Below are 14,529 nucleotides of genomic sequence, written 5' to 3'. Positions count from 1 at the left end.
CATGCCCACGATGGCTTTCTTCTCTTATGCCCCTCTGGACAGGAATATGGTCTACCCATCTCTCTGAGTCCTAGGCATTCCAGGTAGTGGAACAGCACATTTGAAGGTCCAAATGCGAGATGAGAAGGTCTCTGGGGAAGCAGCTGGCCTAGGGCAGCAGTGAATGGAGAGGTGACCGGCCCAAGCTAGAGGTCCCTGGGGCAGAAACAGAGGTGCTGCCCCTCAGCTGAGTCCTTTAGTCCCCCCACTCCTCCCCAGGGCCACACTGGTCTCCGACCCTCAACCCTTTCCTGTGACCAGTCTGAGACTCTAATGAGCTTCTTCATTTCTAGAGCAGGAGCCAGGAATATACACACTCAGCCAGGTGGGCCTGGCACAGAGCCCTAGGACTGTGGGACTGGGTGGGGGCTCGGCCAGCAGCTTCCTGTTGTCCCAGGCCATTAGAGGCCAATGGACAGCTTGCCTGGCAGCCCAAGATCACATGGGACTGGTGTGATGGAGAAGGTGGACTGCAGGATCAGATCATGAAGGTCTTCAGGGGCTGACAGCCTATTAGGGAAGGGCAAAGCCAGGCCGCAGAGGGTTGGTGGGTGGAGATACATGTGGTCAGGGAGGGTCTGGGCCCCCATAGCCCTCAGGAGTATGTTTTCCCCTGGAGCCTTTGACAGACTGGACCCTCAGAGCTGGTCCCCTCTTGCCACCTCTGAATAGTGGCCCACCTTACCCTGCAAAGACCCTTGTTGAGAGAAGGGTCTGTGGGTAAATAGTAATAGACTTTACCCATTCTCAGACAGGATATACATTTACTCTGTTACTTCTTTTGTGCCCCCAAAATGCCCCAGCTCTGGGGAGCCATCCAGTTCTGCAGGCTCCATCTTGGGCTTCATTGATGCCCTGGAAGGCCTTGGATACATTCCTCAGCTTTCCTTGAGCTGTTTCCCCTCCTATAAAATGAAGATGCAAGTCCCCTGTGACTCAAGACCTCAGCTGTAAGCTCTGCAGTGTGGACTGTGTTCCCTCACCTGGCCCTTCCTGCCTGCCTCTGTCCTCCACTCCCTTCCCTGACCTTGGCTTCTCCCTCCTGCCTGGCTATATCCTCAGCCTCAGTGAAGCAGCTGCTTCTCTTGGGAGCCTCCTTGCTCCCCTCACCTCAGAATCTATGTCTCTTCTGTCTTTGTACCTGTGGCCCTAAGGGAGGAAAACAGGAAGAGGAGGCCTGGGGAGGGGCACAGGGTACAAAGAATAAGCACAGGGCCCTGGAGAGGAGAAGTTAGAGTGCCCCAGGTGGCATTTGCAGGACAGAGTCTCTTTCCTACAGAGTTTTGGCAGTCTGAGTATATCCCTTGTATATAAGACCTTAGGAATAAGATAGGATGCTTAGGGATTCTTGGGGTGTCAGAGGTTACCTCTCCCAGCCAGTTCTCACCACCTACCCACCCATCCCACAAAGCTCCAGCAAGGCCCAGCTCCATGCCAGGCAGGCCACCAAGGATGTACCAAGGATGCAGAGAGAAGGGACTATTCCCTGCCTTCCCTGCAGTTTCTAGTCTATCTGGGTATCTAGGGGCAGAAGTGTGACAGTCAGATCTGAAGAGTACAGGGGGATGGGAGGGAGCCTGGGGGTCAGTACCAAGAAAGACTGCGAGGCTGTAGCTTATGAACATATGGGACCAAGGTCTCTGGAGGGACTTCCCCAGAGTGGCCAGGCCAGATGCTGCCAGGGTGGAAACAAAATCGCAGAACTCTATGATGCACAATCCACTCCTTTGAGAACCTCCAGGAGGCTTTTATGCTTCAGGCTGACATGATTTCCTGCTCTGTCCTGTGGTGGGCCAGGGTGGAATATGTGGGAACTTGACCTAGATCTGCAGGCTAAGGGAGGTGTGACGATAACTCAGGATGCCTATGGTTGGATTGAGGCTTTAATATATTACCTTCTTTGTCTCTTGTAACAACTCTTGATTTCAAGGTTGTTGGTCTGATAGTGGGAACACTCAAGCTTTCTTTTGGTTGCTATTTCCCTGGAATGTTATCTGCATGAAGTCCTTGGTTCTAAGTGGATCTCCTGCAGGCAGTCCTTGGTACTCATGTGTCCTTATCCATTTTGTCAATCTCTGCCTTTCAATTGGTGAGTTTAATCTATTTACATTTAAGGTAGTTACTGCCAAGGACTTCCTTTTCTGAGACAGGGTCTCATTTATCTCCAACCAGCTCCAACTTGCTAGATAGCAGAGGGAATGACCTTGAATCTGATCCTATTGTCTCCACCTCCCCTGGACTGTGATTACAGGCATCACCACTATGCCTGTTTTTGTGCGGTGCTGGGGATTGAACTCATGGCTTTATGCATACTAGGCAAGTGTTCTGCTGATTATGTCATGGCCCCAGCCCCCTGCTAAGGACTTTTGCTGTTGGCTACTTGTTTTTTGTTTGTTTGTTTTTTTATTTTATGTGCATGAGTGTATTGCCTGCATGTATGTAAGTGCACCCATGTCATGCATTGCCCATGGAGTTCAGAAGAGGGTATCAGATTCCCCTGGAACTGGAGTTAAGGACAGTTGTTAGTTGCCCTGTTAGTTAGATGGCTCAGTGGTTAGGAGCACTTACTGCTCTTGCAGAGGACCTAAGTCTGGTTCCCAGCACCCATGCTGGTCAGCTTACAACTGCCTGTAACCCCAGGGGCTCTAACACCCTCTTCTGGCCTTTGAGGACACCTGCATTCACATAGCATATATGCAGTCACACACACATAAACAAAAATATATCTTGAAAGAAAGTATATTGTTTTGAAAACTTTTAAAGTTTGTCCTTTATGATTTCTTAATTTTGTAACATATAAAGACCAAAATCACTTCAGTAGTATATAAAATGATGCTTCTCTCAGAGGAACTCTGTGAGTTCAAGGCCAGCCTGGTCTACAGAACGAGTTCCAGGCTAGCCAGGGATACATAGTGTGACCCTCTCTCAAAAAGAATGCTTCCTTGCAGCTCCATCCCCCATTTATGTTGTCACAAATTACATCTTCACACATTGTCCATCAAATATATTAACATGGGTTTCTTACTACTTTTAATCACATAGGGGGAAAAAAAGATGAGTTGCATACCTAAAGTACAATACTGGCTTTATGTTTACCTGTGTAGTTGTTTTGGTGGCTGCTTTGTGGTGCCAGGGATGGAACCCAAGTCTTTGCATGTGTCAGACAGACGGTCTACCAAGCTATATTCCCAGGCCCATCTGTTGTCATTTTTTATCAGTATTCCCTTTATCTTTGCGTAACACCAGACATAGGATTCTTGGTTGAAAATTTCATTATTTTTTCTTTCTCTTTTTTAATTTTGTGGACAGGATTTTGCTGTGTATCTCAAGCTAGTCTTAAACTCACTGTGCAGCCCAAGCTGGCCTCAGACTCCCAATCCTTTTGTCTCAGCCTCCATGAGATTTCAGGCAGGAGCCATCACACCTGGATTTTTTTTTTTTTCTGGCATTTTGAGTTCACCCTCCTCATGCCTTCTGGCCTCCATGGTCTCTGAAGACAAATCAGCTGTAAGCGTAGTCAAGGTTCTTGATATATAAGGGTTCTCTCTCTCTCTCTCTCTCTCTCTCTCTCTCTCTCTCTCTCTCCTCTCTCAGCTTTTGATCATCTCTCTCTTTGCCTCTGGGGGACTCTATTATTCCAGCCCAGAGGCCCCCCAGGACCCTCCAGCCCCCACTCCCTTGCAGGCAAGGTGAAGTTCCCAACACCCTACCGGGCCTCTCAGGGGCTTCTTTCCCACCACCGGACTCACTTTCTCCCCCTCCCTTGTCATCTGTGACTCTCCATCCTGTTCCCTCTTCCTTGAACACCCTTCCCCTCATGGAAGCTTAAGAGATCAGTAATCACTCCTTCCTTGATGCCCTCACTCAATGGCAGCCATTGCACAGTGTTTGTTCTAACAGGCATGGGTCAGAGTAAGCAGCACAGCTTAACCTGTAAATCCCTGAAACTCTATGTGGTGCCACCATCCCACCACAGGCAGATAAGAAAACAAAGATGAGGAGCTTGCTGGAGGAGGAGCACAGCTTGTGGCCAAGTGGCTTCAGGGTCCAAGCTGTAGTGGACTCTCAGCAGCGGTCCCTTATCCAGCGGTACGTCCTTATCTGTGTCTGGGCAGGTATCTGTCCCACCAGGCTGGGAGCTCAAGGACACACTTCCTTTAACAGTGTCCTTTGTGCCTTGGTCAGAGCCTGTGCTCAGCAAAGGCTGTTTTGTAGACAGATGGAAAATGTCCAGTGTCCTTGCATTCTGTGGAACCAGGTGGGCAGGTTGACAGGAAGAGGTGCCTTGGCCCAGGGCCTAAAGGAGGAAAGGCTCTTGTGGAAGCAGCAGCTTAGGGGGAGCTTGGAAAGGGTCATTCACTGTAGGCAGTCAGCTGCTTTGTGCAGGGTCCCTGAGGCTGAACCTGGTATGTGTGGATGGAAGGAGGCCTTGGCTTAGCCTGGCAACTCTTAGTTGCCTGTGCCCCTTGATGTTTGTTAAAGAAGCAGTTGGGCTTCGGAGATTCCAGACCAGTCAGGGTGCCTGAAATGAAGACTAGAAACCTTGACAAGAGAAGGAAGGAAAAGAGCAAAGAGAGAAAGGACAGAGAGGCAGGGAGAAGCCAGGAGGGTGGGACAGGAGGCCTGTGTCCCTCTGGATGAGACAGTGGGTGCTGGCTCATGGCCCAGCACTGACCGGAGCCTGGTACCCAGGCTTGCTTGGACACCAGGCCACAGGAGCCCTGCTCAGCTCCCTGCAGGTGCATTTGAGTCACCAAGTCCTGGAGAGTCTAGGGGACCCTCCCACCAGCCTGCAGCAGCTCCTCCCCGAATGGGAAGCCACCTACAGCTGACCCCAGGGGCCTGGTGAAGAGGCCTGTCCCTTTAGTCCTAACACTTATCAAAGTTTACTGTGTTTTCTCCATAGCAGTCCTGTTTTTCCTTCCAAAGAAAATAGACTGATTTTCTCCAAAACTCCAGCCAGGGTGAGGTTCCTGGAGCCATGAATCCTGGCGCCACTAGCTGCGGTTCCAGTGAAGCACCCCCGGAATCTGGGGGTGCTAGGGTCCCTCCATGGGAGGGGTCGCAACAGCATGGCGCCCCCTCCTCACCCGTCTCGCGGGCGTCACCTAAGCCGCCGTTGCCATGGGCTCGCAGCAGATGGCTGGGTTTAGGGTTCCCGGGCAGGCGGCGCGCGCGGGATTAGGTGAATTACGGAGCTGGTGTCCAGACAGTACGCGCCGCCATGGAGTTCCCCCGCAGCCCCACTGACCCGGGCCAGGCGCCTGCCTCGCAGCCCGACAAGTGGGCACTGGTGCGCAGCCTGAACCAGGCGCTCAAGACCTTCATGGTGATGCCGGTGAGAACCTAGTCAGGAGGGGAGGGTGCGCCCCGGCCGCCTGGGCCTCAGTTTCCCTGTCGGTCAGAAGCCAGGCCGGATGCAGGAGCTAGGGGTGCGGGGAGGGGCGACAGAAGCCCTAGGAGGCTGCATGGAACCGGGGCCCGCTGGTGTGAACTTAGCAGACTGTCCCTCCAACGGAGATGTTGCACCTGAAAAACCAGGGAGGCAGTGGGGGAGAGACAGGCCATCTGAACCCGACCCAAGGACAGAAGTCCTAGCTTTTGCTGGTGTCCTGCCTCAGCAACATTTGCTGATGGTGGACTCCTGAAATCCCCACTTCCACTGAAGGTGGTCAGTTTGTCTTAGTTCCTTGCTCCTGAATGCCTGTGGCAATTCATTGGTCACCTTCCCACTGTGAAAAGACAGAGTGATTAAAAAGATGAGGGAGGGGCTGTGTCCTAATTCGGGACTCGAGTCATTCCACAGACTAAGTCCCAAGACCCATCCCAGAAGAGGGAGGAGTCCGGAGACCTCAGGCCTGGGAGAAGGTAGGCAGACAGCAGGCACAGACTGTTGTTTCCTGGGTCTCTGGTCTTCAAAGGCACTGACTCCTCCCATTCTAAGGCTGATGAAAAGTGGGGCCCCAGAGACTGAGTGGTGCCTCACATCACACTGCATCAGTGGCAGAGCTGTGCCTGGAACCCACACCTGGTGACTACTGTGTTGATGGTGACTGAATGTGGGCTTCCTGGGAGGAGGTCCCAGGTTTGGGGGTACTCTTGAAAATATTTACATAGAGCCAGTAGGAAGTCTGGGAGTTAGCACAGCAGGTTGGGGCCTGGGAGACCAGACCCTCTGATCCAGACCCTCATTGATAGCTGAAAAGCTGAGACCTGGCCCATGTGACACAACCCCACTGAGGCATGTACCATGTTGCAAATGGCATTTTCAGAGTGAGGGCCCTGGAAGGGTGCCTCTCAAGCATGTTTCTGGGCAGTTGGGCCAAATGCAGTTGTGGCAGCCTAGGGCAACACTGGTCACAGGAAGGGGCACTACTGGGTTGGGACCTGGAGCCAGATCTTGTTCCTGGCTTTCTTCCTCTCTAGCCAGAATGACCCCTGACCCACCTATTTCTGATCTGACTCTGATCTCAGATTCTAGTAGGCTTGTCATTCACCAGTCTGACAAGAGACTGCACCAAGCTCCTTTTTCCTTTCAGGCCTCAGTTTCCTGACCTATAGAATAGCTAGAGAACCTTATTCTTAGCTACCTAAGGCCTTTTCCTGGGGACCATAATATTGCCCCCCCCCCCCCGGCCACACTTAGAGGCTGTATGGCCTCAGAATTCTCCCCGAAGTTTCCAAGTTGCCCTCCTGGTGACAGCCTGAGGTTAGAGGAATCTAGTCACTTCTGCATGCTGTGTGGCTCTGAGCACCTTATTGACCTCTCTGAGCCACGATTTCCTGATCACACAAGGTATTTTATTTTGATTGCTCTATTTTCTCTCAGTGGGAAAAATGTTTTGTGTGCCAGGCTCTGTGCTAGGCCAGGAGACACTGGTGAGTCAGAGAGACCTGGCTCTCCAGCTTCCCTCTGTCTAGGTTTCCAGCTTGCCTGTGGGGCTGGGAGTCACCCAGCCAGGAGTCCTTATCCTGTCTTGCTTAGGATTGGACCTAGGGAATGCTGGTAAGAGATCCCTGGGTTTGGGATGTCTCAGGTTCTGGCTGGGTGATAGCAGACTTGTTTTTTTAACCTCTTTGAAGCCGGGCATGGTGGTGCACTCCTGTAGTCCTAGCACTCAAGAGGCAGAGGCAGGTGGATTTCTGTGAGTTCAAGGCCAGCCTGGTCTACATAGTGAGTTCCAGGCCAGCTGTTTCAAAAGACCCTGTTTCAAAAAGACACACACACACACACACACACACACACACACACACACATTTTTTAAGAAAGATTAGAATAGTCAGATCTTCTACTCCAAGACCACCAAGGACCTTTATGTCCTGGGTCCCACCCACCTCTCTGCGTTTCCCTCTCTCCTCCAGTCCAGCTACAACTGCCTCCTTGATGTTCCATCCTCCCTCAGGGCCTTTGCACATGCCTCTCCCTCTGCTCTTTCCTTGCCTGGCTCCTTCTTACCCTTCAGATCTCAGAGGTTTTCGCCACAGCAGGGCCGCGTGGGCTGCCTGTCATTCTCCACCACTGGAGTTTCTTCCCTCCATTGCACACATCAGTGTCCATAGGGATCCTGGGAAGAGCTTTGCTCAGTTGTTGCTGTTCTGTCTTCTTCAACTAGAATGGGGACTGGCTGTAAGGTCACAGCTCTAACCCCAGCATCTAAACCAATCAGAACCTTGTACTCAGTAAGTGCTCAATACATGTTTGTTGAATACATCAACCCTAAACATGGTTGCTTTTAGCCCACTTCTCAGACTCTGAGTTTATTCAGCTACCTGAGCTGAAGCCAGTCTCTGGACCAGATGCTATAGGAGACAGGAAAGTGGAATCTCCTCTTTCCTCCTCAAGGTCTGGGCTCTTCCCACAAGCCAGGGAACAGTGTGGCCTCTTATCCCAGGCCTGGCACAGAGAATTGGACCCACAGAAGCCCATCATTAGGATGATGTAATGGAACCTGCAATGTATGCCACAGCTGTGGTCCCCGTGTTCCTTCCTTAGGGCAGAAAAGGCAAGGTTTGGGGCTCCTGCCTCAGTGCCTCGTCTGTTGGGTGCATGTAAGGCTATAGGGCCTTAGTCCAGCTTTGGACAAACTGGAAGTTACTGTGCTGTGCTGCCAGCTGCTCCTCTCTCCGAGCCTCTGCTCATTCACCTGAAAGTGAGGGACGGTGGCTCCCACTGCAAAAGCCCCAGCCTAAGGCTGGGCACCATGAGATTCCAGGAAATTGAGAGTCTCCCTCCCACTCCGACACCTCTGATTCAGACCGCAGACCTCAGTGGTGGTGGGAGAAGGCTGCGGAGAACATAAGGCTCTCACGGGTCAGCTTCAGGATCTTTCACCCACAGGGAGACTATGTGTGGATGGATCTGAAGTCAGGGCAGGAGTTCGATGTGCCCATCGGGGCAGTGGTGAAGCTCTGTGACTCCGGGCAGATCCAGGTGGTGGATGATGAAGGCAACGTGAGTAGTCTTCCTTCTGTAAGCCCAGCCCTGGGGACGCCACAGTGACAAGTGCCTGGGCTAGACCAGGAGCGCCCAGCAAGAGGGCCTCCCCACCCACCCCCACTTGCTCTTTTCCACTGGCTTTCATAGGGACTTGGGGTGATGGGTGTGAGTTTCTGGGAGCTCCACTGCATGACTCAGTGGTGTTTGGAGGCAGATGGCCCAGATTCCAACCTTATTCTGCCCACTTAGGCTCTGCAACTTTGGCTAGTTCCTTTCTTTCAAGCCTCAGTTTCTTCTTTGAAAGATGGAGCTGCAGGCCATATGTGAGCCCTCACATGCCCAGAGCCTCAGTACAGTTGAGGCCACCTAGAAATGCTGAGCCTGCGGTACTGTCGTATGAGTTTTATTGTCCTTCTGATGCTGCCCTGGGTTCAGTCTAACAGACTAACCCTTCCTGTCTCCTGACCCAGGAGGAAGGGGCCTGGGAAGTGCAGGCTTGATAGGTAGAGATGGTGCAGCCCTGGGGAGGGAAGCAAAGACGAAAAGACAGCGACCTGCCCCTGAGAAGGCGGGTGGTTTATGTGAGGGCCCAGAGGGGAACCCTGAGCATTTGTGCACAGTGTGCATGTGGCCTATGCATCTATGAGTGTGCACGTGTGTGTTTGTGTGTGGAGGTGTGCCCATGTGTGCATAGGGGAGATGTAGATGAGTACAGAGCTGAGCAATGTGAGAGACTTAAGAAGGGTCAGTTTACTGTAATTAGGGTTGTGTCCAGCGCTGTGCCTGGCTCTGGAGATGGCAAGCCTGGATCTCTGTCTTAGCCTCCTAGTCTGGTGAGAGCCAGGAGGGAGCAGAGAGTACAGTGAGTTGAATCAGAAGGCCCTGCTGGGCCACAGGGAGGCCAAGACTATAGGAGGCCAGCATAGGAGCTATGAGGCCTGGGGCTAGGTGTAGGGCACAGCACTGCTGATACCCCTAGGACCCTCCAGGGTCAGTCTTCAGGGCTCTGGACCTAAGTTCTGTCTTTGAATTCTCATGGTATCTGTGAAAGGTAGGGCAGACCACAACTGTGGCACCAGGGGGTCACTGTGGCACAGGGAGGAGACACATGGCAAGTCACACAGCTTGTAAGCAATGGTACTGGGATTAGAACCCAGGGCCTCTGCTTCCGTGTGTGCATGTGTGTGTGTGTGTCTGTGTCTGTGTCTGTGTCTGTATGTTCCTGTGTTACCATATCAGTAGGACTCGGACTCAGGCTGTGCTTAGACAGACTTGTGCCCTGGGCGATGAACTCCTTTCCTTCCTTCTGCAGCTCTAGCTCCTGAGACTTTAGAATGCCTCTGTGAAATATGGGGAGGTGTGGCACAGGGTAGGCTGGCGGCTAAGCTGGTGAACCTCCTGGAACCCTGAGGATGGGGACCAGGGACTCTGCCTGAGGGCTTGAGTTTCACCTGGGTCAGGTTGCATGTCAGATGGTGTCCCATAACTCTGTGTCACCAGATCTGGATGGTCCCTTCCCACTCTGCCTTCCCCAAGAGGGTGGAGGCTATTGTGGGGAGGGGGCATGACTGACTGAGGGCATAGGACTGGGGATGGGGACAAGATAGGGCGACTGGGACCCTCTTTCCTATATCCTCTCCTCCAGACTTTCATCTGCTACTTCCCACAGACTTAGCAAGTTGAAAGAGCAGGGGCCAGGCCAGTCACATCTGATTCTGCAGAACTCAATAGAAAGCTGGGGCAGGCACTCAGGAGAGCACTGTGTGAAAGGTGGCAGTTCTGGCCTTTTCTGTAGCCCAGTGCTCTGCTTCGGGAGACACTTCCTACCTTAGCAGAGCATCTGTTCTCCCTAACTCAGTCCCAGGAAGCTCCTTCCTAGATGTGTCTGCAATCCCCAGGAGGAAGGATTATTCACTCTCTCTATCTCTGTCTCTGTCTCTGTCTCTCTCTCTCTCTATTGCTATCTCTGTCCATCTTTAACCTCTGTATTTTTCTCTTTATCTCTGTCTCTATCTTCTGTCTCTATGTCTCTCTGTCTCAGTCATCAGTCTCTCTCTGTCTCTGTCTTTCTGTCTGTCTGTCTGTCTCTCTCTCTCTCTTTCTCTCTCTCCTTCAGAACCAGGCCTCAGCACCTGCCCTTGTTACACTTTGGCCCCTGCTGTAGGCTGTGGACTTTGACTTGCGAGGTGCTGTCCTGAGCTGGGCATCCTCCCACACGGGAGGGGGAATGGTTCTGCTGTTGATCTTATCCTGGCCAGCCAGCCATTTTACCTTTAGTCTGACTGTCACTTTAAACTGGGGTCCCTCTTCTCTGTTGAGGTTCATAATGAGGAAGGAGAATACCCATAACTTTGTAACCTCACAGCTCAATGTGCTCAACCCGGACCTAGCTGAATGTGTCCCAGGTCCTGAGGAATAGGCAGAAGGAATTTTCCAAGTAGATCAGCTTTAATCTAGGCACCTGGGAGAGGAATGCTCCATACAGTGCTGAAAGTGAAGACAGGTCTTTGACCTCACTGTTGGGCTCTTCATACCTTGGTGATGGCTGCATGAGGGCCTGGTCAGGATTAAGTTTTCCTTCCAGAGTGTCATGAAACTCTGAGGAAGCTGGAGAGGGGGTCTGGCTGGCCCCGTCTTTACCCCTCTGAGCAGGTGGGTGGGCCACCACCTGACTCCAAGAGGCAGGGTAGAGGCAGGGTGTACACCAGGATGTGGCTGCTACCAGTGACAGCCATTAAAGACCTGACTGGGCAGGGTCAGGTGACCAGATGGGTCGGAGATAGAGTCCTACTAGTGACATCTGTTTGGGCTGGTGATGCATGGGAGTAAACGGAGGAGGAGCAGGTGTGTAAGGTAGTGACAGATATGTCACATCAATCAGCAAATCTGTGGGCCTGAGGAGGAGGGGACAGAGCACCCTCCCCCCAAAATCAGGTTTCTTCCTGGCTCAAGGCTCCCAGATCCCAGTACTGGGAATTGGGTGACTGTGGCCACACCATAGAGCACCAGATACGGGAATGTGGCATTCCCAGGAAACAAGGGCTTTGCAAACTAGAGGGAGAATCCAAGCACCTTCTAGGTGACCTCGTCTGCCACCTGGTGGCTGCGGGGAATATTGCAGAGGAGAGGAGCAGGGCCAGAATGGGTGTCCTCAGCTCACTGGTATTGAAAGTCCTCCCCCAGCTCCACACAACTCATCTGCCAGGCCTGTGGACGCTACCCAGGTGGGGCTGATTCCCAAGGCCATGGTTACCACCCCTCCACTCGCGTACCACACCAACACCAGCCTCAGAAGAGCTGTTTGTGCTGGCCCCTGGGCCTGGCCTTCCCTCCTCATGTTCTTACAGAGATCTCTTTCTCTTCATTGAGATCTTAGTTAAATGCCACCCCCCTGGACTTGTGGTCCCCACGCCCTGCCCACAGTAGCCCTTTCTGTGATTTTCTGTTACAGCTGTTGTTGTGCTATCTAAAATTCTTTTTCACATATTTGCTTACTGTAGCCTGAATTTGAAGCCAAATGCAGTTGTTACATTTTTCACTCTCAAGTGACTGGGGGACCTGATCTCCTTAATGACAATCACTGGTAGGGGTCAGGGGCGAAGTCCCAGTCTTGCACTCCTGAGATTCCTTACAAGGAGGAGAGCTGCTTTCATGGGTGGAGGTCAGCAGTACAGTCCCCAGACTCAAGCCCATCAGAGCTGATTGTGTGGTCAGATTGGAGTCATATAACAGATCCAGGGCTCCCTGTCCCTCTCCAGCTCCTTCTTGTGCTCCACAGTCTGGGCCCAGGAACACCAGTTGACATGAAGGGCTGTGCTATCCACAGGAACACTGGATCTCCCCACAGAACTCTACAAACATCAAGCCAATGCACCCCACCTCAGTGCATGGTGTAGAGGACATGATCCGCCTGGGGGACCTCAATGAGGCAGGCATCCTGCGCAACCTGCTCATTCGCTACCGGGACCATCTTATCTATGTGAGTAGTTCCCATGGCTGCCCCACTGCTGGCCCAACCTACTGGGACTTTGTCAGCTCTGTAGCTGGGCCGCTCCATCTGAGGCCCCTCCCAATGGACTCAGGCTCCTGGCTCTTGTGGTCTGGGGTTGGGGTAAGGGTGCTGTACTGCGGGTCCACAGGCATTATAGGTTTGGAAACCAGGGCTGCTCAGGGACAGACTTATCATTTTGCCAGTTGGGGAGCTGGAGCTGATGCCCTGGTAGGCTTTGGTGTGGGATGGGTGCTGGTCCAGTGGTTTCAAGGCCAGGGGAGGCAGATTAAGGAGCTCTGATTCTCAGGAAGGGGAAGGAGGCGTTCTCACCTAACTGGGACAGCAGGGTCCCAGAGGTGACACACATGCCCTGGAGAAAGAGTACAGGTTCCCCATCATGGTCACAAGAACCCCAAAGCCTTATAAAAATTACTGAGGGCTCCAAAGGCTTTTGTTCATGTGGGTCATATGGTGATATTTACCACATTGGAATTCAAAACATGAAGTTTAAAATATTCATTAAAAATGATAAGGTTAGGGATGGTGGCACATACCTGTAATCCCAGCATTTGGAAGGCAGACACAGGAGGGTCACCACAAGTTCAAAGACAGTCTGGTCTATATAGTGAATTCCAAGCCAGCTAGAACTACATAAAGAGACCTTGTTTCAGAAAAAAAAAATAGCAATTTATTTTCAGAAAAATAAATCAATCACAGACGATATATTTTCTGAAAAATAACTATTTGCCATTTTTTAAAAAAAAATCAGTGATGAGTGACACTGCAGTTTTTTGAGCTTCAGCAGAAACACTGGGCTCACGTCTGTCTCCCTGTGGCTGGATATGAGTTTGGTCAGACTGTAGGAAGACATCACACATTTATAGATGGACCAGGAAGACCTTACAGATTTCCTAGAGGGTCTTAAATCCTTGAGGGGTTTGAACTGCTCTGGTCTGGTAACCCCATTTTCAGACAGGGAAGCAGAGGTCCCCAGGTTTTAGGAGGTCTAGAGGTGTGTGATCACTGTGCGATTATAGTCCAGCCCCACCTACAGGTAGCTCAGGGAGGAGACCAAAGTGCAACAGGCAGGGAACTGGAGAGGGCCCCTGGACAGGGGTGATGTTCTCAAGGATGGGTGGGAAAGGTGTGGGAGGACTTGCTTGAGTGAATAGCTTGCTTTGCTTCCACCTTGGGGCATGGTGATGGCTGGAGGTGGGTGAGGGTGCTGGTGGAAGCGGCCCTCAGGAAGGGCACTACAAGAATAGAGGTTGGAGAAAGGACCAGGTAGACAAGTAAGGGACAGTGCCACTCAGGTAATCAGAGGGGAAGGGGAGCTGGGGCTGCAGGAATCTGAGTGGGTCTGGATATTAAATCACAGCAAGAAATTCTGCCCTGCCCCCCAAGGGGGGCCCCAGCGGCCTTGGATTAAAACCCCGCAGCTGCCAGAGAGGCTGTCAGCGACCCTCTCCACCCAGGGTCTCTCTGCGTCTTCAGGTTTCTGAGAAAACTTTTGCCCAGCAGTTGTGTGGAGTTGGCAGGTAGCTTTGTAGAGAGTCCTTCAGAACTGACAAAGCCCCTCCCTCTCTTCGACCTATGGCACAATCAGTGTCTTCTAGCTGGGGATTGGGGGGGCAAATCTTCAGCCCAGGACAGTGTCTCAGGAGGAATCTCTGGGGTTGTTCCAGCTCCCTGCTTCATTCTCTCCCTGGAGGACAAGAGGCCAGGCTGAGCAGTGTAATAAGTGACTGGGGACTTGCTTGCCCTCAAGCCTGCCCACAGAGCCACTGCTGGAGTTGACTAAATCAGTGTCTTCTAGCTGGGGATTGGGGGGGCAAATCTTCAGCCCAGGACAGTGTCTCAGGAGGAATCTCTGGGGTTGTTCCAGCTCCCTGCTTCATTCTCTCCCTGGAGGACAAGAGGCCAGGCTGAGCAGTGTAATAAGTGACTGGGGACTTGCTTGCCCTCAAGCCTGCCCACAGAGCCACTGCTGGAGTTGACTAATTTGTGTGTATGCGTGTGTGTGTGTGTGTGTGTGTGTGTGTGTGTGTGTGTGTGTGTGTGT

At 52.2% G+C, this 14,529-nt stretch overlaps 1 protein-coding gene across 1 annotated transcript in view; it reads left to right on the top strand.

Annotated features, from left to right (window-relative positions):
• Myo7a (myosin VIIA) overlaps positions 1-14,529 on the top strand; it is a 72,826-nt gene that overhangs the window by 2,471 nt on the left and 55,826 nt on the right. Inside the window, exons 3-4 of the mRNA XM_008844211.3 lie at positions 8,378-8,491; positions 12,303-12,455. Of these exons, the coding sequence (XP_008842433.1) occupies positions 8,378-8,491; positions 12,303-12,455 (267 nt within the window). The remainder of the gene's footprint in view (positions 1-8,377; positions 8,492-12,302; positions 12,456-14,529) is intronic.

This window comes from Nannospalax galili, unplaced genomic scaffold (assembly GCF_000622305.1).
Source record: "Nannospalax galili isolate Female #2095 unplaced genomic scaffold, S.galili_v1.0 scaffold278, whole genome shotgun sequence".
In the NCBI taxonomy this organism is placed as follows: Eukaryota; Metazoa; Chordata; class Mammalia; order Rodentia; family Spalacidae; genus Nannospalax; species Nannospalax galili.
The sequence above is the reverse complement of the archived record's forward strand: the minus strand, read 5'-3'. Positions and strand labels throughout refer to the sequence as shown.